The sequence below is a fragment of the Danio aesculapii genome, chromosome 16 (assembly GCF_903798145.1).
Source record: "Danio aesculapii chromosome 16, fDanAes4.1, whole genome shotgun sequence".
Classification (NCBI taxonomy): Eukaryota; Metazoa; Chordata; class Actinopteri; order Cypriniformes; family Danionidae; genus Danio; species Danio aesculapii.
The window spans coordinates 10,701,705-10,728,827 of NC_079450.1; the positions used below are offsets into that span (position 1 = coordinate 10,701,705).

General features: G+C 34.0%; 1 protein-coding gene and 1 pseudogene across 1 annotated transcript; one reads left to right on the forward strand and one right to left on the reverse strand.

Moving 5' to 3' along the window:
• Window positions 1–213: 213 nt before the first annotated feature.
• Window positions 214–6,526, forward strand: LOC130243544 (type-4 ice-structuring protein LS-12). The gene is made up of 4 exons (XM_056475754.1): window positions 214–308; window positions 2,208–2,277; window positions 2,499–2,625; window positions 6,219–6,526. The coding sequence occupies exons 2-4, from the start codon at window positions 2,232–2,234 to the stop codon at window positions 6,433–6,435; spliced, it is 390 nt and encodes a 129-aa protein (XP_056331729.1). The 5' UTR covers window positions 214–308; window positions 2,208–2,231; the 3' UTR covers window positions 6,436–6,526.
• Window positions 6,527–26,579: 20,053 nt separating this feature from the next.
• LOC130244007 (5S ribosomal RNA) lies at window positions 26,580–26,698 on the reverse strand (annotated as a pseudogene).
• Window positions 26,699–27,123: the final 425 nt, after the last annotated feature.

The window sequence follows — 27,123 nt, forward strand, 5'->3', positions numbered from 1 at the left end:
CCGGTTTATTTCTTATTGCCAAGCGTATGCTATATTCAGCAGTGTAGTCATTCAAACTGATGACATCATCCGGTGACTGAAGCATCCCAAAAATGCACTCATTAAGCACAAAGATGTGATAACTCCTGACCTTTGATTCAATCGTTTCTGTGTCAGGTAAAGCCTAAAGGTTGAGCATGGATGATTTCATCAGCACGGTTCACCCTTTGAATGGGTGCAATCCCAGTGTCCCGGGATTATAAAAGCCCCAGGGACTTTAGAGGACAGATCATCACATCACACCAGGCCTAACGACACATTGACACAAGGTAAGATTACAGCTATGCTAATACCTATGATTGTATGCTTTTGTACCTACAAATGCCTAATATTATTATTGTTTTGCTTTTTTAGATTAGTTTTATTTTGATGCCATTTTTTTAAATAAACTGAACAAATTTTTACAGCTAAAAATAGTTTTATGGTTTTATTAAAGCTTTTGTTTTGTGAACAAATTTCTAGTTCATTTTTAGTTTCAGTTTCAGTAATTCTACACTGTAAACAATATGCATAAATTAGCATTTTTCCATATTTTGTGATTCATGTTTTTATTTTTTTCTCCATTTATTTGTGCTTTTGAATTGCATTATATGACCTTGACCATTCTTCTATACAACACCAACCCAGACAATATATCACTTTAAACTATTAAAAATGTTAATAAAAGTCACCTTTTCCATTTTTTAAGGGTAAAAGTTGTCAGAAAAAAAGATCAAAGTTTCATAAAGCGATTCAAAAGCATAAAATAATATTTAAAAAAATTAAAACATGAATCATAAAATATGGAAAAATTAAAGTTCAAATTAAGTTAATATATGTATATTTTTTTACAGCGTAATTACTTTTTTTGGCAAATTAAAAAAATGTGTTTGTCTGTAAAAAGCACATCTGCAGGAACTTCCCTAAGCAGTCGCAGGTAGTGATTTTTAACTCTGAACATGATAAACATAAGATTTTGCTAATTATTTTATTTTATTTATTTTTTCAGTGACTGTTGTTAGTTTAATTTCTTTTTAAAAGTATTTATGTAACGTGAAGCGGACGCTGACAAGGGAGGTGCAGATCCAAAAGCAGGTTTATTAAACAGAGATAGTCAGGCAAGCAATGGTCAACACAGGGGCAAACAGATGTATATGGGCAATCCAGAGGAGTCGTAGTCAAATACACAAACAAATGGTCAAAACAGGCAGGCAGCAGACAATGTAAAACAAACAAAACAAAGCAAGGTTCAAACCAACACAATCTCATAGCGATTTGTAACTTTTTGATTTAGTGGCTAATTTGTACTATTTAGTATGATTTGCTCATCACCCAATGACGGTTGGGTTTAGGGGTGGGGTTTGGTGCCACACCTCCTTTTTAAAAACGTACATTTTCGTACAACTGAATTAGCTACTAAACTGACAAAACGTAAAATACTTACGTTTTCTCGTGAGATCAGGCTGGTTCAAACACAAAAGGCAAGGAAACTGCACTGTAATGTTCACTAACAGTATAGCAAGACTCAGCAACTAGTGTGTGTGTGTGTTTGTGCTGCTTTTAAAGTCCATGCCATTAGTTCAGTTGTGTGTGCTAGTAATCAGCCAGGATTAGGAACCAGTGTGTGTGGGTGCAGTGCATGACTGGATCTTGTAGTGCATATAATGGCAGATTTGTAGTTCTATGCGATCTGTGTGTTTACCAGCATTCTGCCAGGATTAGATTGCTGGTGCTTGTGACAACTTAATAGTGGTTATTTTATTTTATTTCAGTGAATAAAAATGTTTGTTTTTTTAAATAACATTGGTTGTATACCGCTGAAGTCACAATTATTCGCCCTCCTGTAAATTTTGTTTTCTTTTTTAAATATTTCCTAAACTATGAGCAAGGAAATTTTCATAGTATGTCTGATAATATTTTTTCTTCTAGAGAAAGTCTTATTTGTTTTATTTTCAGCTAGAATAAAAGCAGTTTTTAATTGTTTAAAAAACATTTTAAAGTCAAAATTATTGTAACATTTCCGATTGTCTACAGAACAAACTATTATGTTTAGAAATGTGTTGTAAAAATCTTCTTTCCATTAAACAGAAATTGGGGAAATGTCAAACCCTGCTGTTGTTTGGTAATGGAAAACTATGTGTAAAATTCTGACCAGAGAGAGATATTAATGAATGTCTTTGTGTTGTCAGGCAACTCTTGCTCAACCTGCAGCCATGAAATTCTCCCTCATCGCCGTCATTGTTTTTGCTCTGGCCATCAGTAAGTCTTTAAACCCCGTTTTGTCTCTCTAGATGATGTGTATTGCGGGTTAAAGAGATATAAACTAGAGATTAGCACAGTGGGTATTTTATCTTTACTCTGTAAAGTACTTAACATAACAAAGTGCCCTGTGGAAAAGTGCAGTAAAAGCCAGAGAGTCTCTCACCTGATTTAACTTGATGTAATACTGTATTGATCAAGCATTTTCTGTTCATGTTCAGGCTCTGAGTCAGCATCTCTGGTCAAGAGAGACGCTTCTGCTGAGCTGGACAAGATCGCCAAGTACTTCCAGGATTTTGTGGACAATCTGAAGAACGTTGAGGGTCCAGAGCTGGCCAACAAAGCTAGGTAAGTCCATCATCATTCATCATAATCATCCTTGTGCAACTTAAACAGAAATGAAGAAGGCATTTATGCAATGCAAAAAAAAAAAAGTTTTCCAGTATGAATATCTAAACAATCATAAAGGGATAGTTCACACAAAAAGCACAGTTCTGTCAACATTCAAAGAAGTAGTTCCAAATCTTTGTGGATTTCTTTCTTCTGAATGCAAAAGAAATTTTGAAGAATGCTGGTGGCTAGACAGAATAATATGCTGGGTTATGCTAATATTGTAACCAGTGCCGTTGCTAGACATAAAGCTCTACTGGGCCACAGCTCCCCTTCAAAAAATAAAACTAAATAATTATATATATAAATATATAAATATATATATATATATATATATATATATATATATATATATATATATATATATATATATATATATATATATATATATATATATATAAACAATATTATAGTTATTATACAATTATTATCCTATCTGTTGCTAAGATAATTTAAGAAATCTTTTGCATGAATATTAATTTCGAGTTTGAATGAAATTCTATGAACAATTCTATTATCATACAAAAAAGATGTTTTATAGAATTATCTGTTGTGTTTTGTCTTAGACCCGACTCATGGCCGAGAATTAGGTTTATTAAGTCTTACCTTCCTGATCCATCATCCCTCCTTTTTGCTTCATACAAAAAATCTGCCAGGAGCCATGCTTAGTCTAATTAAGATCACCATTATGTTATTTGAACTTTGATTTGTCGACTTGCAAAACTCACTGCGCGGCTATTTTTTCGGCATGCATGTTCGCAACCGAGACTCACACCGAGAGTAGGAGCAGCGTGTCAGCGTCAAGCAGGAGCCTTGATCATAACCCAACGTTGGGTCAAGTATGCACAAAACCATTACTTTTTAGAGTGTAACTTCTAATGTGAAAAAAACACTATGAAATAAATGGATGCCATCAATTTGTTGAATACCAGCATATTCAGAAAAGTATACAGTTGACAGTATTACATGCTGGGTTGTCATAACCCAAGTTGAATAAAATATGGATAAACCCAACAATTGCTTTAAAAAGTGTCATTTAAATTTAACTGAGAAAAAAAAAACACCCCAACGTTGGGTCGGCAAGCCAACATTTTTAAAGTGTAACCGTTGATGTCTAAAGTAGGGAGAAAAAAATCCACTATGAACGTCAATGGATGCCATCAGCTCGCTGATTACCAGCAGACTTCAGAAAAGTATTGACGGTATAATATGCTGGGTTGTCATAACACAATGTTGAGTCAAATATGGACAAACCCAACAATTGCTTTAACAAGTGTAATTAAAAAAAACTAAAATGTTGGGTTTGTCCATATTTGACCCAATGTTGGGTTATGACAACCCAACCTTTTAAGAGTGTAATCTCTGATGTCTAAAGTAGGGGAAAAAACCAATGAACGTCAATGGACCCATCAACTCACTGATTACCAGCACACTTCAGAAAAGTATTGACACTATAAAATGCTGGGTTGTCATAACCCAACATTGAGTCAAATTTAGACAAACTCAACAATTGCTTGTCATAACTTAATGTTGGGTCAAATATGGACAAACCCAAAAATTGCTTTAAAAAGCGTGATTTAAATTTAGTAAAAAAACAACAACAACCCAACGTTGGGTTTGTCCATATTTGACCCAACATTGGGTTATCACAACCCAACATTCTTTAAGGCCCAATCCCAATTCTACCCCTTAGGCCTTCCCCTTACCCCAATTCTCTTTAGCTTGAAGGCGTAGGGCTAAAGGAAAGGGGTGAATATCCCTTCGACCTAAGATTTTTCAGGACCACACTTGAAACCAAGGGGTAAGAAAATTTCCCAGAATACACCAGCCACAGCAGCAGCATTGCTGAACCCGGAAGTAAAGTGATCCCCAAATTAGTAATTTTTTGTCATTAATATGAATTTTTATAGCAAACAATCACGTTTTAATACATTCATAATGGCGTTCATGTTTTACCGTCATGCTTTTTAAAAAACCCCCCCCCCCCACCCCCCCCCCCCCCCCCAAAAAAATGCTATAATCCATAATAATAACTCCTGTACAGCAGTCCCACAACATTCTACAGCAAGTCTAGTGGCTGGAAATGGGCCTTTTACAGTGTCTGCTATAATATTAATCTTGTTTTGTGTGTTTACATCGATAAATATGGCCACTGTGTAAATACACAGTATAGTTACGATCTTATTGTCACATTAGATCATTATGATAACATGATATATGCCTTCAGTGATCTCCTGAAGATAAATACCAAAGAAATAACAACTAGAATAACTACTACACACATGAAGCATGAGATCGCGATGACATATGATGACGTGTACAGGTGCTGTAGTGCTGTCCCAATTCTTAGGGGTACATTTTGAAGCCCTTCCCCTTAACCATTGGTTGTAAGGGTCAAGGGGAAGGGGTACGGAAATAGAATTAGGAATGGGCCTAAGTGTAACCTCTGAAGTCTAAAGCAGGACAAAAACCCCACAATGACATCAATGGATGCCATGAAATCGCTGATTACCAGCAAACTTCAGAAAAACATCCAGTTGACGGTATAATATGCTGGATTGTCATAACCCAACAGTGGGTCAAATATGGACAAACCCACCAATTGCTTTAAAAGTGTCATTTAAATTTAATAAAAAATTACCCCAATGCTGAGTTTGTCTTATTTGACCCAACATTGGGTTATCACAATCCAACATTTTAGGAGTGTAACCTCAATGGATGCCATCAACTCGCTGATTACCAGCGGTCCAATGTTGGGCTAAATTTGGACAAACCCAGCAACTGCTCTAAAAAAAGTGTAATTTAAATTTAACTGAAAAAATAAAAATTAAAAATACCCCAATGTTGGGTTTGTCCATATTTGACCCCACTATGAACGTCAATGAATCAACTCAACTGACCACCAGCATACTTCAGAACAACAACAACAACAACAAAAAACACAGGTTTGAAATGAACGGAGGGCATGAGTACAGTAGTTTTCCATTTTGGGTGAACTATCTCTTTAAATGAACATACATTAATTTGAGATGTCTTCTTTTCTGCCTGTTTAGTTGAAATGATCAAATTCTTTAAGTTTATTATATTATTATATTATATCTTATTTATATAAGAGTGCATTCAAACAAGTTATTAAAAGAAGGAAACAATATATTGATTTTATTGAACAAAATAAAATGTTATTTAGTGTATCAAGTAAATGTATCTTGATTTAAAATGGCCTTATTAGGCTTTTTGAGAAATGGTCCTTCATGCAATTTCTGTAAGCAGTCAACCAATCCCAAGAAACTAACTCATCTGACCAATCAGAGCAGAGCAGGCTCTAAGGAAGGCGGGGTTTAGAGAGAGCAGATCCTTGAACCAACTATTTCAGACAGTGAAAGAGAAGATCTGAAGCTTCAGTGGATATTATTAAAATAAAACACGTTTATTTGACCTTGAATGAATTAAGGGGGGGGGGGGGGGGATGGGGGGGGGGGTGTACTTACTTTAAACAGGTACTCAATAAATATTACATTTTCTTTATCTTTGTCTTTGTCTTTGTGATGCAGTGCTTACCTGGAGCAGAGCAGAGCCCAGTTTCAGCCCATGGTTGAGAAGCTCCAGGAGCAGCTGAAGCCCTTCTCCAACATTGAGGACCAGATCAAGCCTCTGGCCGCCTCCGTTCAGGCTCAGGTTGCCCCACTGGCTGACATGGTCCAGACCCACGTTGAGGACGTCCTCAAATTTGTGGCTGATAAAACTAAAACCATGCTGCCTCCCCAGTAAACCCAAAGCAATCACCATTCCTTAGTTCACATGCATTGCTTTTGTGTGTCTTTATGTATATTTAAGAGAAATAAATATAATTTAAAGGTCACGGCACAATCTTTTTTTTTACAAAATGTAATTGTTTTTGGACATCTCAATAGTACTAAACAAAGAAGCCATTTTGTTTTTCTTATGCTACTGCTAAGGGAACCATCTAAGGAAAAAAAAAAATCACTATTTTCCTGATATTTTGGAAATAATATAATAAATAATATAAATTCAAACATTTAAAATTATTAAATAACCTTAAACACGACATAACAGATCAAATATGAATATTGTTTTTAATTTTCTAGATATGAGTATTCAAAAAATGTTATTACAGAAATATTGACGTAAATATTTATTTTAATCTACATTTAAAATATATTGTACTGTAAGAAATGCTGGGTTCCACGCAACTCCATCAGGTTGTCCCAACACAAATCTATTAAGTTAGCTTAATTGTTTTTTTCAAGTGGATTGAACATGTCCCCCTTAAAAATGAAAGAAACCACATTAAATCAAATGTACATTTGTGTTAAAAATAATTCTAAAGATAAAATATGATCATTTTAAAAGTATAAATGTTGCAGTTTTAACCTTATAGCATGTAAAAGTGGGACACATTTAAGTTTTGGGCCATATTTAAAAAACCTGACATTAAAAAGAACATTTTTATACATAAAACAACAACAACAGATATTTAAACACACAACAGTTATTAACAGAAGTATTAATAAACACAATTTAACAGATCAGTATTTATACAGAAAAAGATATTTAAACATATTTAGTGATTTTTATCAGAACTAGTGCAAAACACATTATAATTGAACAGTTTTTATACAGAAAAAGTTATTCAAACACACACATTTAGTGATTATTTAAATAGAAAAACACATTATAAATATTTTTTATAGTTAAAAAGCTATTTAAATACACAAAATTGACTATTTTAAATAGAAATATTAAAAAACACATTATAAAAGAGCAGTTTTTAGTTAAAAAGATATTTTAACACACACACATGATGATTTTAATAGAACTATTGAAAAACATATTATAAATGAACAGTTTTTATACAAAGAAAACTATTTAAACAAAGATTTAATGATTATTAACAGAACTATTGATAAACACATTATAAAAGAGCAGTTTTTATACACAAAAAGCTATTTAAACACACAAATTTGATTATTTTAAATAGAAATATTGAAAAACGCATTATAAAATATCAGCTTTTATACAGAAAAAGCTATTTAAACACACATATTAAATTTTTTTAACAGAACTATTGAAAAACACATTATAAAAGATCCTTTTTATACAAAACAGCTATTTAAACACACACATTTGATTATTTTAAATAGAAATAATGAAAAACACATTATAAAAGATCAGCTTTTATACAGAAAAAGCTATTTAAAGACACAAATTATTTTTTTAACAGAACTATTAAAAGAAAACATAATAAAAGATCAGTTTTTATACAAAAAAAGCTATTTAAATACACAAATTTGATTATTTTAAATAGAAATATTGAAAAACACATTATAAAAGATCATTTTTTATACAATAAAATATATTTAAACACACAAATGTGATGATTATTAATAGATCTGGTGAAAAACACATTATAAAAGATCCTTTTTATACAAAAAAGCTATTTAAACACACACATTTGATTATTTTAAATAGAAATTTTGAAAAACCCATTATGAAAAATCAGTTTTTATACAGAAAAATATATTTAAACACACACATGTGATGATTATTAATAGATCTATTGAAAAACACATTATAAAAGAACCCTTCAATACAAAAAAGGTATTTAAACACACACATTTGATTATTTTAAATATAAATATTGAAAAACACATTATAAAAGATCAGTTTTTAGTTAAAAAGCTATTTAAACACACAGATCTAATGATTTGTAATAGAACTACTGAAAATCACATTATAAAAGATCAGTTTTTAGTTAAAAAGCTATTTAAACACACAGATCTAATGATTTGTAATAGAACTACTGAAAAACACATTATAAAAGAACAGTTTTTATACACAAAAGGCTATTTAAACACAATTTTAATGATTTTTCAAAATAAAACTATTAAAAAAGCACAGACTATCATTGTTAGGGATTTATTGTCATTTTAATCCTCTGTCTGAATCTCACGTTCACATTTAAAGCCAAGATGACAAATGCTGAACACACAAATGACATTTTTAAACACATTTCACAGAATTAGCCAGTTTCTATCATTTAACTGTTCAAACCGAGTCAGCTGCTTTACAAGAAAATCAACAAAAAGTGTTCATTCAGCAACCCTCAGTACAACCCACACACGCACCTGAAGGACCACGCCAGTGCGTTTCCTCCCAAATGAAGCTCCTCAGCTCATGTCAGTCATTTAGTTTGGCAGCAGAGGGCAGTGCAAATAAATAAACTCTGCTTTATTTTCTGCCTGCGCTGAAGACGTTCATCTCAGAGCAATGAGGCAGACTATGACTTGTTGTCTCCTTCCATCATGAAAACAACAAAATCACTAGTCTTCCACACCGCAGTGGACTACACCAGAAAAACCTCCAAAAAGCTGATATAATCACTGAACATAAAAACAAAATATTAAATATTCATTAAACAAAGCATTAACGAGCTTATTAAATAAATAGATATTATAAAATGTATTAACAAACATAATTTAGAGTGCATCAATGCAGGTCTTGGCCTGCAGATTGCAGTCAGTGTCCCATCTCACCACAAATCAGTGTTTTATATGCATCTCTCCAGAGTTATAACTCATTATAGAGCAATGATTTGCTCGCTGTCAGCTGGGATCAGTGTAATATCTGGTCTGAAGGTCACACAAGCGTGAGGGACACGCTGTTAGTCCGCAATGACCTTCTCCTTGTACATTGAGATAAATAAACTACAGGCGGCTTTTCATGCGCATTTCAGCCTTCGCAAATACACATTGTGATGAGCTCTTTTTAAACTCAATGCCATTTCCAGAAGGATATATCTAAAATATTGTCGCATTTTAAAAGGAAAATGGTCAATGTTGACTATAATAATATATTAGACAATAATAAATAGAGTTTTTCCAAAGAAAATGTGATCTTCATCAATATTTCATACTTAAAAATTGATGAAAAACTCACCTGCCTGATTTATTCACTTCAATTCCTGATGCGTTGGATTAATAGCAGGACATCAGGGTTGATTTTTAAAACAAGTGAACGATTCTGTCCTCTTTTTTCCAGTGAAAATGTTCAGAAACACACAATTTAACAGCCGGTGACCTGTGAAAACAGACGAATTAAAGCGAAGTAACACAAAGCAGGTATGTTCTTCAACATAATGTGAAGAAATCAAAATAAAACATATGGTACTCACCAAAAACAGCTATTGTGCGTCAAGATTTTAGTCGAAAGGCTTTCTTTTAGATGGAAAAAAGAAGAAAAGGAGGACAAAATCAGTCTCCCGCTGATAATTGGAGTCTCGGCTGCACTTGAGAAATAAAACAGAGGCCAGATGAATGGAGTATTGATACCAACTCCAAGGTGAAAATGAGCAAAACTACAGGTCTGTTTAGTGGAGAGCTTCTTGAAAGAAAAGAAGAACGCTGATCCCGAAGGGCCCCGGACGCAAAGGAAAGATCTGCGTCTCTCTGGTCAGTGGTGGAGATACTAATGGGTAGGTTTTGCAGACATGGGTTATGTTTTTTACTCAAAGCTGACAGACAGACAACCCCCCCCACACTTGCACACAGGTGCTATTCAAGGATATTGTGTAAAAATGACGTCAACGAAATTTTACTTCAGCGTAAAAGTCCCGCCCTCTGCTTCCAGTATATATACACAAGTTCATCTATCGCCTATAGCCGAACATTGAGCATTTGGGAACAATTGTTCATAGTCTGAACATGCCTGACGATCAAATGATGAGAAATGAGAGAGTTTTGTGCGGATGAATGTGAAGACAGACGCTGCAGAGAACGCGCCGCTTAGCCTCAGCAACAATAAAGCGCTGGCCTTGGTGATAGTTGCTAGGCGATGGAGGAAATACAATGGCCTCCTTAGAAACCAAAGGCCATTTTTTGGGGGGGCTAAAAGGAGCAGCGTGGAGCAAATTCAACTTGATGTACTGAACTAAACAGTGATCGTCGTTTTAGTAATGGCGTGTTGAAAGGTCGAACAATGAAGCTGTAATCGCTGTTTACTTCATGACAGAATATTTCTTTTCTATCTACCTACACACACACACATATATATATAGAATACAGAATATATATATATATACAGAATTATTAACCCCCTGAATTATTAGCCCCCCTGTTTTTCCCCTATTTCTGTTTAACGGAGAGAAAATTTCTTCAGCAATTTTCTAAACATAATAATTTTAATAACTCATCTCTAATGACTGATTTATTGTATCTTTGCCATGATGACAGTAAATAATATTTCACTAGATATTTTTAAGACACTTCTATACAGCTTAAAGTGAAATTTAAAGGCTTAACTAGGTTAATTAGGTTAACTAGGCAGGTTACGGTAATTAGGCAAGTTATTGTATAACGATGGTTTGTTCTGTAGACTGTCGAAAATAAATATAGCCTAAAGGGGCTAATAATATTGACCTTAAAATGGGTTTTAAAAAATTAAAAACTGTTTTTTTTCTAGTCGAAATAAAACAAATAAGACTTTCTCCAATAGAAAAAACATTATCAGACATACTGTGAACATTTCCTTGCTCTGTTAAACATCATTTGGGAAATATTTAAAAAAGAAAAAAATAAATAAAAATGAAAGGGGTTGAATAATTCTGACTGCAACTGTATAATAGGAACGGCATGTTACACTGAATAAGTGATTTTTTTTAATATAATAAATTAATTGCTGTTTTTTCCTCTCTAAAAACACTTTAAAGAACACTTATATATGTATGTATAATATGTGAATAACTGATAACCATCATAATAATACAGATGATTAAAGTAGAACGTCCTGGTTACGTCCATAACCCATGTTCCCTGAATAGGGAACGGAGACATGCGTGTGGAAACCAGACTATGGGAGTGCGTCAGATGACTAATCAACCTGATGATGAGAAAAAAAGGGCCAATGAAATGCCAACTGAATTGGCAGAGCTTGGCAACACAGCTGATTCTGATGAGCTAATCAATGCTATATCAGTCGGCTGCTGAAGTCAGCTTACTAGAATTTAGCCTGCTGAAGAGCCGATCACTCAGCTTCCACAGCTGGAGACTCAGGTGCTGTGGCAGTGGAGACACATGTCTCCGTAACCCTATTCGGAGAACGTGGGTTACGGACGTAACCAGGACGTTCCCCTTCATAAGGAACTTCGATATGCGTCAGGAAACCAGACTATGGGAGATTGTATGGAAAACTCAATCATGAAGCCAACACTGAAGTGGTCTCATATGAAGCAAACCGAGCAGTGTGTCTGCGGCTGCGGATGCTATATGCCCCTGGAGCCTCTAAAAAATTTTCAGTAGGACCCATATTTTCTTGTCGAGGTTGCGCAGACAAGAAAGCATTAGCCTGGTGCACTCCTCTGAGAGGCGCGCAACCATGGTGATCGAATCCAGCTCTAGCCCGAGATAAGAGATCCTTTGCACTGCTCTTCTCTCGGTTGACCCGAAAACCCAACTGGCCGAGATGCTGAGGCACCCTGTCTTTGTGCATAATCAACTGATCGCGAGAAAAGGCTAAAATCAGCCAGTCGTCGAGATAATTGAGTATGCAAATGCCCACTAGCCGAAGTAGTGCCAGGGCACCCTCTGCGAGCTTGGTGAAAACCCAAGACAGAGAGAGCCCGTAGGGGAGGTCTTTTGTTAAAAATTTGGTTGCCGCCAGCCCTCAGGCCAGCAGCGATGTTTTTAAAGTCATTGTTGTAGACTGAGATGATCCTCGGACACCCACCGAGGAAAGAGCAGGTCCCCTCTTCTCCGGATGGCCCATCTCAGGGACGCTTCGCGGTCTGTTTGCCGGAATTAACGCTTAACACTAGGGCGGAGGCATCACAGTCCCGCGAGATGGTCGGTGTTGCCGCTTGGCCGGTGGAGCAGGCAGCGGAAGCGGAGCAGATGTTGAAGCCGCGGGTCGACACCCTCGGCGAGGAGCAGCCATGGCGGATGGGGCAGCGGAAGGAGCAGTTTTCCAAGCCTGCTGGTAGATGACTTCTCCCATCGCTTTGGACTGTTCTTTCACCGCGGAGAATTCCTAGATGAACTCCCCAACGGTGTCGCTGAGCAGGCCAGCCTGGGATACGGGAGCGTTAAGAAAGCAAGCTTTGTCAACGTCTCTCATTTCAGCCAGGTTCAGCCAGAAGTGGTGCTCCTGGACCACTAATGTGGCCATCGTCTTTCCCAGGGCACGAGCAGCCAATTTGGTGGTCATGAGAGCGTAATTGGTTGCTGTGCGGAGCTCATGCATCAAGCCTAAGGAAGAACCGCCCTCCTGTATCTCGGCCAGCTTCTCGGCCTGGTAGCATTGATAGGTGGCCATAGCATGCAGAGTGGATGCGGCCTATCCAGCAGCAGTGTAGGCTCTGGCCGTGAGAGACTCAGATAACCTGCATGCTTTGGAAGGGAGTTTGGGTGGACCTCTCCAAGTAGAGTGGCTCTGGGGAACGCTCCAACTGGGGAATCGCCTCATATCCCCTGACCGCTCCGTCATCGAGGGTGGTGAGAGCGGGAGTGCACTAGGACCGGGGAGAAAAAGGTGCCCTCCGTGCCTTCGTGAGCTCTCTGTGTACTTCCGGGAAGAAGGGGACGGGGGGTCTGGAGGGTTTTGCCTTCTTCTTCACCCCTACGTAACATCCATCTAATCGGTCCGGCCGCGGTTCTGGGGGACAAGCCATCTCCAGTCCCACGGCCGAAGCAGCCCGGAATAACTAATATGTCCGATTCCAGATCCGAAACCTCGGTGACAACCCCAGAGGGTGGCAGGGGTCTGGATCTTCATCAGAGCATGTCAACCTGCCCTCCGATGCAGCGATGGACATCACGTCCCTGGTGTCAACTAATGAGAGCACGACCAACCCGGAGGATTGGACAAAATAACAATTTAAATGCCACCTCAGTGAAAATTTTGATCAAATGTAAGCGGTCATGCAGGGACTTTCTCTGAAAAATTATACAGTTTATACCTACTCAAATACACCTTTTCCATATAATTATGAAGTCATTTAGCCTTGAGAAGAAAATAATATGGTAGTTTAACGTCAGTTTATCAAATTAAAAACAATACAGACGATTAAAGTAGAACATGGTATGATTAATGTAGGTAACAAAATGTATGTACACTGTAAAACCCAACAGTCAACTTTATCAAATGAAATGAAACTCAAAATTGACTGAATGTTAATTCTACTCATTTGAAAAGAGTTTTGAAATCATTATTGAAGGTTATGAGTTAATTAATTACCTCATTACTTCAACTTCAAAGTTCACAGTACTCGTATAGATTAGTTTTTTAACTCAAATGTTTTGTAGCAATTGGTTTCCTCAAACAGTTTGAGTTGCCTTATTGGGTTTTACAGTACTCAGTTGGTTTGAGTTCTCTTCATGTAACGGGTTTAACTGTGCTCAAATTGCTTCATTTACTCAAATGGATTAGGTTCACAGTTCTCATTATTAGAATTAGTTTTTGATCAAATGGTTTGTTGCAATCGGTTTGCTCGAATGGTTTGAGTTACCCTAAATGTTTAGGTTTTATACATATATACATACATATATATATATATATATATATATATATATATATATATATATATATATATATATATATATATATATATATATATTAATGACATGTACAATTAATGTAATAAACACAAAACAGCTCATAAAAATTTAACAAACATAATTATAAAAATAAGATATGTATTTTTAAAGGTAATTTGTCATTTTAGTGTATGGGTTAAATGACAATTTGATACATATTTATATTCAAATGACTTTATTATAAAGTAAGTAATACCTTATATATGGACAAAAATAATATATATGCCATTTTCAGATGTAGCAAAAAAAGTGCAAATTTTGATCAAATGTAAGCGGTCATGCAGGGACTTTCTCTCAAAGATTATACAGTTTATAGCTACTTAAATATAACTTTTCCATATAATTATGAAGTGATTTAGCCTTGAGAAGAAAATGATATAGTGGTTTAACTTCAGTTTATCAAATTAGCGAGATGTATGGACTTTTATAGGCCGCAGTGCAGATGCATGAAGCAAAATTAGACACATTTCTTAATCAGAAAATGTGTATTCAAGTCTGCAGTTCACTGTCCCTGCATCATGACAGGATTGTTTATTATTATTATTACAGTCTACGGAGCTTTTGGATGAAAGTAGAGAAAAACTTGTTTTTAAATGAGCTGCCAAATTACAGTCTGACGCTACAAATGTACTAATACAAATACTTTACTCTATAATTATAAAGCAAATGGATTTGTTTTTACATTGAACAACATTCTAAAATATTTAATTCATTGTAATTAATTAACATAAATAGCGTATGAGTTTACAGTACATATGGGTCAATAAAATATTAAATCTAAATAAAATTCTCAGGGCTTTTCTACATAAATTATAGGACAACTAATACATGTAAACACGAATTTTCCTAAAGCAATTAAATCTTTCACACTGACAAACTAATAATAAAGTATAGCATAACTCATTGTTTATCAGTTAAGACAGTTTTGTGCTTTCAGATGCATGTAGCAAACGACATACGGGTTACAATCTGATCACCGAGACCTGCTTTTTAAAAATAATTAGCCAAATTACAGTCTGACTCTACAAATGTGCAATTACAAATACTTCACACTAAAATTATAAAGCAAATGGATTTGTTTTTACATTGAACAACATTATAAGGTATTAAATTTAATTAATCAACATAAATAGCGTATAAGTTTACAGTACATATAGGTCCAAATAATATTAAATCTAAATAAAATCCACAGGGTCTTTCTACATAAATTACAGGACAACTAATACAGTAATACAACTAATAACCATGAAGCAATTCATTCTTCGACACTGACAACCTAATAATACAGTATAGCATAACTCATCGTTTATCAGTTAAGACACAGTTTTGTGCTTTCAGATGCATGCAGCAAACAAGATACGGGTTAGAATCTGATCACAGAGATCTGCTTTTTTAAAATAAGTTAAATAAGTACAGCCAAATTACAGTCTGACTCAACAAATGTGCAATTACAAATACTTCACACTATAATTATAAAGCAAATGGATTTGTTTTTACATTGAACAACATTCTAAGATATTTAATTCATTGTAATTAATTAACATAAATAGCGTTAATTTAATGTTAATTTAATTCAACTAATTAACATAAATATCTTATAAGTTTACAGTACATATAGGTCAAAATAATATTAAATCTAAACAAAAATCTGCAGGGCTTTTTTACTTAAATTACAGGACAACTAATACACTTAAACACACATTTTCCTCATAACCATGAAGCAATTCATTCTTCGACACTGACAAATTAATAATACAGTATAGCGTAACTCATCGTTTATCAGTTAAGACACAGATTTGTGCTTTCAGATGCATGTAGTAACCAAGAACCGAGGTTAGAATCTAACCATTTCCTCTCGATGCTTTTTTTTCCTTCTCATTTTTAGACCCAAAGTTATTCAACTTAACTTACGAGCTAGAGACGTGCAATTTTCCGAGGCAAACGCGTGGCAATTAGACGGCCATTCTTTCATTAAGTTGAGGTCAGCCCATTAACGGCGGCAGAAAAAAGAAACGTATAAGGCAAGTTTGACGCACCCCAGTGAGTTTTAGACAGGTCTTCACAATGGGACCTGCAGCAAAATGTAAATTGCACTAAATTGCTCTAATACACATCCAGTGGTCTAGAGAGGCGCAGTGGGTCTTTTATGGTCGTGACTGATGGGTTCAGCTACAAAGTGGAGGTGAATTAGAGAACAGGGGCGAGTCAGCGGTGGAGCGCCACTGAAGGATTGTTCTTTTGTACTGACAGAGGAGGCAGGTGCACTTCTCCAGACGCTGGGAAAGACAACGGCTGCCTCGCCACGACGCATGCTTTCCCAGATTAAAAAGCACAATTCAATTAATTGTATTTTTCTGGAAGGCCTCTCTCTCCCCCCCACCACCCGCCACTACATTTCCTTCTTAATTAGGAAATTAAAATTAGACCGTAGGCCACACCTCGTTTCATTACAATGTTTCTTTCCCATACAGCTTTCTAAAATTACACATCGATCATAAAGCAGCATTGTGGGGTTTTTTGTGCATATGGAAGCGTGCCGTGTGCCTTTATTTCACGATATCATAAGAGTTATGCAAAATTCTGAACTGAATAACATGAAGTGCATTGAAAAGCTACAAATGGCATGATGGAAAGAGACATTTTAATCCATATTAAAGTCATTCTGGGAAATACGATGTTCATCTGAAAGAAGAAAAGAAAATCAAGCGGGCTCAACTGCACTCTTCAAACTTATGTAAAATGAGTTGAAACAAAACAATTCTTAAGTTTTTAGGGGGACAACTTAATTGTTTATGTTTAGTCAACTTAAATTTGTAAAAGAAATTAAGCTAACTTAATCTATTTGTGTTGGGACAACATGAAGGAATTATGTGGAACTCTGCATTTTTTACAGTGTAATTACTATTTAATACACTGATAAAATTATTCATTGGATTCACTAAAAAATATTTAAGGTAAGTGGTTGCAAACTACTTTTATGGGTTGAATTTAAACAAACAAATTAAGTTGAACATTATTTAATTTAATTTATTGATTATATTTAGCCCATATAAATTGTTTGCAACCTCTCACTCCCCAAAAAAGTTCTTCCAAGGGTTAAATTTTTATGGTTACTCAGTTTCTGTCTTCAAAGCATTGTCCAACATAGGCTCATTCTGAAAATGTAGGCCTTTATACATTTCTGAAGATTGAAAATTATGTAGCCAGAAGTATATATGGCTGCATTTCGTCTTTAAAGCGAATGCTACCGGGTGGTATGACGCCGTTCCTTTTCGTGCTTACCAGCTGACCCCTTACCTCCATATGGACAGCTTTTCCGCTATTACCAGTTTGTCCAGTTAGCTCGCAATGTACGTTGGCGAACTTGAGACGCAGAGAGGAGTTGACCACGATGAGGGGGTTAGATTCCGGTGAAGAACGGTTCCAGAATGCTGGTAAGACACAAACAGAAGCCATAAAATAAACAAGTAAATAATAGGGTGAGAATGTGGTAAAACGTGGTAAAACTCAGACGAGCGCTTTTTTTTCTGAATTGCTTTTTTAATTTGTCGGTTGAGTTTAGGGAGGTGGGTGGGCGGGTCAATCTGTGCTTTTTGAAATACTATTAGTTAGGTTTAGGGAAGGGGGAGGCTGGGTCAGTTGATCAGTCAGTCAGTCGACAGCAGCCTCTGGTGGATTTATGAGAGGCACAATGGCACTCCCGAGAAAAATTTGAGATCTCACAGCAGCCTCTTGTGGATTCGCAAAAACAAAAACTGCAAAAAAACATAGCTCCTGGGACACATGTGATAATCTACAGAAATGTATCTAGAGGTACGTTTTCAGATTGAGCCTGGGGTGGATAAAATGATCCATCGGATTTATAAAATTCTTATATAGACTGAATTTAAACAAACTAAGTTGAACATTACTAAATTGAATTTGTGTGATTAAATTCAGCCCATATAATCATTGTTTGCAACCAGTTAGCTTAAAAAAATCTGTAAATCCAATAAATAATTTTTTTCAACATAGTTCCAAGGGTTCTGGTTTCTTTATGGTCACTCACAAAACATTGTCCAGCATAGGCTCGTTCTGAAAACGCAGCCCAATATATAAATTTCTGGAGATCGCGAATTATGTGGCCAGAAGTACGCATGGCTGCATTTCATCTTTAAACTGAACTTTTTTTTATGATGCCATTCCTTTTCTCTGCTTAGCAGCTGACTGCTTACCTCCATATAGACGGCTTTCTCGCTGTTACCAGTTTGTATAGTAGCTCGCCATGTACGTCGGTGGACTTGAAACGCAATAGAGTTGATCTTGACGAAGGGTTTCGAGTCTGGTGAAGAATTATTCCAGAATGCAGGTGAGACAAAAACAGAAGTCAAAAAATAAAATAAATAAGTAAATAACAGGTTGAGAATGTGGTAAAATCTGAAAACATGGTAAAACTCAGCCGGGGGCCTTTTTGTTTTTGGACTGATTTTTGGTTTTAGAGAAGTGGGTGATCGGGTCAATTTGTGCTTTTGAAAACACTTTTGGCTGGGTTTAGAGAAGGAGGAGGGTTGGTCAGTCGATCGGTCATTCAGTCAGTCAAACAGTCAGTCGACAGCGGCGTCTGGTGGATCCAAGAGAACGAAAACTGAAAAAAAAAAAAAAAAAAACGTAGCTGTTGGAACATATTTGACGGTCTCCAGAAATGTATATAGATGTACATTTTCAGAATGAGCTTGGGCTGCCCAAAAGGGAACTGACAAGACTTTTGTAGGTAGTGTAATCTTCTACCCCACATGCACAAATGAATGAATCACTTCCTAAGAGGACTTGTCATTCTTGACTCACGAAATGAACAAATTGTTTAAGAATGACCCATTACTACTGGAAACTCAAGCCTGATCAAGGATGGCCAGTCCTGAACTCTGCTGTACTTAAAGGAAAAAAACAACCAAGGCTCATTCTGAAAAAGTACCTCCACGGACGTTTCTGCAATCCGCGAAATACGTCCCGGCGGCACAATTTTCTGCAGTTTTTGTTTTCGCGAATCCGCCAGAGGTCGCCGTGTACGTTTTTCGAGACCTCAAACTTCCTTTGCGAGTGCCATTTGCGCTTGCTATTCTCGCGTAAACCCACCAGAGGCCGCTGTCTGACTTTTGGACAGACTTTCTGACTGACTGAGCGAACGATCAGCTGACCCACCCTCCCCCTTCCCTAAACCCAACCAATTTTATCGATTGAAACTGGTTGCAGCCGGAATGCCGTCCATACGAAGGTAAGCGGTCAGCTGGTAAGCGAGAAAAGGAACGGCGTCACACCGCCCCGTAGCGTTCGTTTAAAGAAAAGAAATGCAGCTATACGTACATTCCGCCTACGTAATTTGCTGTCTCCAGAAACGTCCGCAGGGCTACGTTTTCACAATGAGCCTGTGTTGGAAAAAATATATCTGGATATCCTGAGGGTCTGCACAAATCTGGCAACATGATTTTGCTATATATTTTTGCATTAGGCATGTTTCAGTCCAGGAAAAACACTTTAGGGCCTAATATGCAACGATAGTTATATTACATGAATAATTCAATAAGAGACTTGAAAGCATGTGGAGATTGTGCGTGAAGCTACACAAACCAGAACCAACAAAGCCAATGTTTCATCAAATACCATCTCTCTGATTAGGAAATATGTTCTATTAATAAATGCGGCCGCACAAATGGAAAAAAGCCAGATGCTTGTTTGGAAAAGACATCTTACGGCTTGTCCATTAATGTACCTGCTGTTCCAATGCTGCAATTTCATTTTGATTTTGCCAAGCAGCGGCAGCTTGAGGAAATGGTGAAGCTCTCTGCATCCCGCCAGAGCCAAACCTGAAGTGTTCCACTCCGTTAGGGCTCTTAATGTAAATTCCATTTCAGCAGCTATTATCCTTGCTTATTTTCCAGAGCTTTCTGCCATAGCCCTACATGCATCTGGCACCCATGGCCCTCACAGAAAGCGGCCCCTCGTTCCATCCCCGGGGGACCCCAGCAAACTGCTTATTCAACAACTGCTTGCCATAAACATGCGTAATGACATTTTAGAGGCAAAAAGGCCTGTGTGGTTTTTAATTCATATTTAATGACCGTCAGGCTAAATAGGTCCAGTGCTCTAAATGAGGAGGACTGAGCCACTTAGGGATGATGCTGACAAAACGGGAAAACTTTTTGTAGATTTTAATACTATTGCTCTGGGGTTTTATAAAATATTGGAGTATGTTTTATAATAAAATAGTTTGGTCTATCTATTTAATTAAATGTCATGTTTAATGAATGATGGTATTTGCTGTTTCTTGTAATTAGGTCTTAAGTTCATGAATAACTGTTAGTCCTAGAGCATTTTTGTAATAAACGGCTGTTGTTTTAAATTTCCTGTTCATCTAAATCTCCTGAAGACAAAAAAAGCAACAGTTATAAAAAAGTAACAGGACATTATTAATAATAACAGGATATTTGTAAGCATGATATTATTTGAAGTAACAATGGTGAAATTCAGCTTTAGCTCAAGGGAACAAGTTAGATTTTATAATATATTACATTAAAAACATATAAACTAAATTATAACAGTTTAAAAATACTACTACTACTACTAATAATAACAATAACAATTGCACTGCTACTACTACTACTACTAAAAATCATAAATATTGTACTACTAATAATATCAATTATAGTACTAATATTACTACTACTAATATAAATAATAGTAATAACAATTGTACTAATATTACTATTAATAATAATAATAACAACAACAACAAAAAAAAATGTACTCTTACTACTATTTTTTAATAATAATTATAAGTATTGTACTAATATTACTACTAATACTACTACCTATAATAATAATAATAATAATAATAATAAACAGAGTACTCCAATTGGGCCTACGCACTCGGTCCCTAATAATAATAATAATAATAATAATAATAATAATAATAATCATAATAATAGTAATAATAATAATGACAATTGTATTATTACTACTACTTTTAATAATAATAATAATAATAATTATTATTATTATTATATTAATAATAAATATCATCATAAAATTGTTCTAGTACTACTACTTATAATAATACTTTTAATAATAATAATAATAATAATAATAATAATAATTGTATTATTACTACTACTTTTAATTATAATAATAATAATAAAAAAACAATAATGATGATAATAATAATAAAATAAATATCATCATAAAAATTGTTTTAGTACTACTACTTATAATAATTAAATAATAATAATTGTATTAATACTAGTACTAATACTTTTAAAAATAATAATAATAATAATAATAATAATAATAATAACAATAATATTAAAATATTGTACTACTACTACTACTACTAATAATATTAATATTATATTAACAACAATTGTACTAATATTACTATTACTAATAATAATATAAACAATAATAGCAACAACAACAAATGTGCTACTACATTTAATAATAATTATAAGTATTGTTGTACTAATATTACTAATAATACTACTGCTACTAGTTATAATAATAATAATAATAATAATAATAATAGTATTATTACTAATAATACTATTTTAATAATAATAATCATCTTCATCATAAATATTGTACTATTACTACCACTGCTACTACTAATAATTAATAATTTCAACTATACTAATATTACTACTATAATAATTATAATTATTATTAATGATAATAACAACAACAATAATAATCATAAATATTGTACAACTGATAATAATATAAATTGTACTAATATTACTACTACTACTACTACTACTACCATACTACTACTACTAATAATAATATTACTATTACTAAAAATAATAATGTCAATTGTACTAACATTACTACTACTACTACCATACTACTACTACTACTACTAATAAAAATAATAGTAATAACAATTGTATACTACTACTACTTTTAATAATAATTGTAAGTATTGTACTAATATTACTCCTAATACGACTAATAAAAATATCAATTGTACTAATATTACTACTACTGTTACAACTACTATTACCACCACCACCACTACTGCTACTACTACTACTAATAATAGTAATAACAATTGTATTAATATTAATAATAATAATAATAATAATAATAATAATAATAAAACACCAAAATAAACACAACAAATATGGCCATAAATATGCAGGTTACATAATGAATAAGAAGGCATATCAAATAAAAATAAAAACAATTAAAAATGTTAAGTTAACTATAATTACTCAAATATGACAACAATAGTTTTGTTTACATCTATGTTTACATAAATAAAAAAAGGTTAAAAAAAAACAAAGTAAAAAAAATTACAAAAAGCTCAAATACATTTAAATAAATAAAATCTAAATACAAACTTTGAACTTTGCATGTGAACAATACAGAATCAGACCAAATCTACAAATAATTAGTGCAAGAAACAAAGAGATTCAATCAAAACATGATCCTCTCTCTCCCTCTCTCTCTCTCTCTCTCTCTCTCACTCCCTCCAGACAGGCCTGAGGCTCTGAATGTAAATAAATCTATCAGGGCAAGGAGCTTGAATATCAAGTTACCACTTCTTACAATCAAGAGCCTTTTCATGCCACCCATGAGGGCCATTCTTGTAATGCTAGCACACAAGAGAGGCTCACAAATCATCTCTCTCTCTCTCTCACACACACAACACACACCTTATCATTTTTCCTCATAATCTCCCTCTTAAAATCTCCTGGTTGTATCTAATGGTCAGTATGTGTTTGTTTGGCGGTGAATCTGTGGACTGTGATTGATATCTGTCTATCGGTCTGCTTCGGGCTCATGTAGCCACGACACAAACATGTTGCGAGTACATCTGAACGATGAGACGCTCTCTAGCCGTGATCAATGTCAGGCTCGGCCACCATCGATCTGTCCCTGTTGGCAGAGCTGAGTTCGGGCCGGCAGCGGGAGAAAAAAAAAACTGCGCTCAAGGGTCAGCGGTGTGTTTGGACAGACGATTGAAGAGGTCAGGAGATACTGGTAAACAATGTCTAACCAATGAGCTGGAAGTGTGCGGTGTCAAAGAGAACAATAGCTGGTAAATGTGATGAACTAATAACAATTTCTAAATTAATAATATATAATTATTCATTCATTCATTCATTTTCTTTTCGGCTTAGTGCCTTTATTAATCAGGGATCGCCACAGCGGAATGAACCGCTAACTTTTCCAGCATATGTTTTACGCAGTAGATACCCTTCCAGCTGCAACCCATCACTGGAAAACACCCTACCTCTATATACAATTACTCCTATAATATTTTTTCTTCTGGGGAAAGTCTTATTTGTTTAATTTCGGCTAGAATAAAAGCAGTTGTTAATTTTTTAAAACCATTTTAAAATCAATATTATTATTAGAAATATAATATATAGTGTACAGAACAAACCACTGTTATACAATGATTTGCCTAATTAACCTTACTTGCCTAATTCATCTAGTTAAACCTTTAAATTACACCTAATTGCTCAATACTACTATCTTGAAAAATATACTATAGAAATGTAAAAAATCTTCTTTCCCTTTAAACAGAAATTAGGGGAAAATATATACAGGGGGCTAATAATTCTGACTTTAACTGTATATATTTTTACAGTATTTCTTATTATATTTATTTTATATATTACAATATATATTAATTCAGATTATTTTCTTTTCGTTTGGCTGGACTTATATATAATTAATATTTTTTCAATTATTAATCTTTTTTGATTGGCTACAGAAAAAACCACTGACTTGCCTTGTTAACCTGATTAACCAAATTAAGCCTCTAATAGTTAAAGCCTCTTTAAGCTCAATACTAGTATCTTGCATAATAACTAGTAAAATATTATGCAAAACATGGCAAAGAAAAATTTAATTAGTTATAAAAATTGTTATGTTATAACAAATATAAATAAATCTGGAAATAAATCTTTTTTTCCTCGTTAAACAAATATTTGAAATATAACTCTTCAACTATATACATAGTATATAAAGGAATTATATAAAGAAATATGGCTGTATTAATAATAATAACAATTGTAACAATATATATACACACACACACAGTTGAAGTCAGAATTATTAGCCCCCCTTTTAATTTTATTTTCTTTTAAAATATTTTCCAAATGATGTTTAACAGAGCAAGCAAATTTTCACAGTATGTCTGATAATATTTTTTCTTCTAGAGAAAGTCTTATTTGTTTTATTTCGGCTAGAATAAAAGCAGTTTTTAATTCTTTAAACACCATTTTAAGGTCAAAATTATTAGCCCCTTTAAGCTAAATTATTTTTCAATAGTCTACAGAACAAACCATCGTTATACAATAACTTGCCTAATTACCCTAACCTGCCTAGTTAACCTAATTAACCTAGTTAAGCCTTTAAATGTCACTTTAAGCTGTATAGAAGTGTCTTGAAAAATATCTAGTCAAATAATATTTACTGTCATCATGACAAAGATAAAATAAATCAGTTATTAGAAATGAGTTATTAAAACTATTAAGTTTAGAAATGTGTTGAAAACATATTCTCTCTGTTAAACAAAAATTGGGGAAAAAAATAAACAGTGGGCCAATAATTCAGGGAGGCTAATAAATCTGACCTACAACTGATATACAACTGTATGTATATATATATATATATATATATATATATATATATATATATATATATATATATATATATATATATATATATATATCTCCTGGTCTTCAGGGTCACATGAATATAATTAATTCCTGCTCAAGACACATTTATTATCCAATATTTATTATATACAGCTAATAAAAAGGGAATAAGCCAAAAGGAAAGATACAAAATAAAATCCCTGCAGAGTAAAACTAAACTATTACTGCTGAGACGATTAAAAACAAAGGTTAAATAAATATGAATGAAACGTCAATGAGTGTGAAAGAGTTCCTTTTTAAATGTATAATTTAAATACCATTTAAAACAGTCGATATTGATGTTTCCAATAGTCTGACTGACTGTAGGAATTGAATGAATTGAAGCATTTGACACAAAATAATAATTTTATTATAAAAGAATTCCTTATATCAAAATAAAAATGCCCATGAATGTTTTTTTTATGTTTATAGACAATTTAATAATATTATTGTGATAAAAATAGTATTACTTACATACTTAATCTGCCATTTTTGCCCAATATTTTGTCCCCAGTGGGGAAGTCAAAATAAGATATTATGAAGTCAAACATTTAATCAGTGATGTTATTTTTTAGATAATTCAGAATAATAATGTTGTTTAACAGAACTCGTCTTTTGAAAAACACATTTATAGATTTGTTACTCTTTTGAAATTTGTGAACTCTTTTGCCGCTTTTAAGGATGAAGAAGAGTAGCATGACACTCTCCATCTGTGTTATAATCCCAGAGGACACCACATGCGGCGTCAGTTTACACTTCACAAACTTACACACAAACTAGGTGGAGACTTCTATAGTGCATCTCAAGTAAAGCATGAAGAAACATAAAAACATACCGTAAGAATCTCCTGAAAAAAAATGCTTGAATAATAACGAATAGCTAAACTTAGCACACAATTTTAGCAACAAGTTAATATCAACAAATAAAAGGATACATTAACAAATAACTATAAAGAATTTTGATGTGGTGCAGTTCACTACATCAAAGCTACTACAATGACAATTGGTAAAAAAAAACCTAATTAAAATTCCAAGGTGAGGAATAAATACTGTTGACAGCCAATCAGAATGCAGAATAAAAAAAAAAGCCCACAAATTTAAAGCAGCTGATGCACTTATATTAGGCTTAATGTTTTAGTGAGTTATTGTATATCTATTAACATAATATTTAATTGTATTTTGATGTTTATAAGATTTTCATATTTTGTTATGTGCTTTTATAATTGTAAAAAAAAAAAAAAAAAAAAAAAATCATATTGTATCATTTTACAATTTCATTTACTTTTCGGCTTAGTCCCTTTATTAATCAGGGAATGAACCACAGCTGAATGAACTGCTACCTTCTCCAGCATTTGTTTTACACAGCAGATGCCCTTCCAGCTGCAACACATCACTGGGAAACACCCATACACACACTCATTCACACTAAGGACAACTTAGTTCATTCAATTCAGCTATACCACATGTCTTTGGACTGTGAGGGAAATCGGAGCACCCAGAGGAAACCCATGCCAACATGAGGAGAACATGCAAACTCCACACAGAAGTGCCAACTGACCCAGCCGTGGCTCGAACCAGCAACCTTCTTGCTGTGAGGCGATCGCGCTACCCACTGACCCATCCCAAGCTTACAGCACCTGGTATTCCCAGGCAGTCTCCCATTCCAGTACTAACCAGGCTCAACCCCGCTTAGCTTCTGAGATCAGACGAGATCAGGCACAGTAAACATGGTACAACCATAAACGTGCTCTATTATTTACATATTTATTTTTTAATAGTTTTAATATTTCTTATTTATATGTATAATCTATTATTGATATTTATTATTTAATATTTATAATGCTAACATTTATTCTATTATTCTACTAATATGAAAATATCATTTTAAATTATTGTATTGTACATAAATGAAATGATATTTATTCCTAATATTTGATTGAGTTTTTTAGAAATACTAATATATTGTATTATATATTATAAAAAATACTAATATGACACCAACAAACCATCGTTATACAATAACTTGCTTAATTACCCTAACCTAGTTAACCTAAATAACCTATTTAAGCCTTTAAATGTCACTTTAAGCTGTATAGAAATGTCTTGAAAATATCTAGTCAAATATTATTTACTGTCATCATGGCAAAGAGAAAATAAATCAGTTATTAG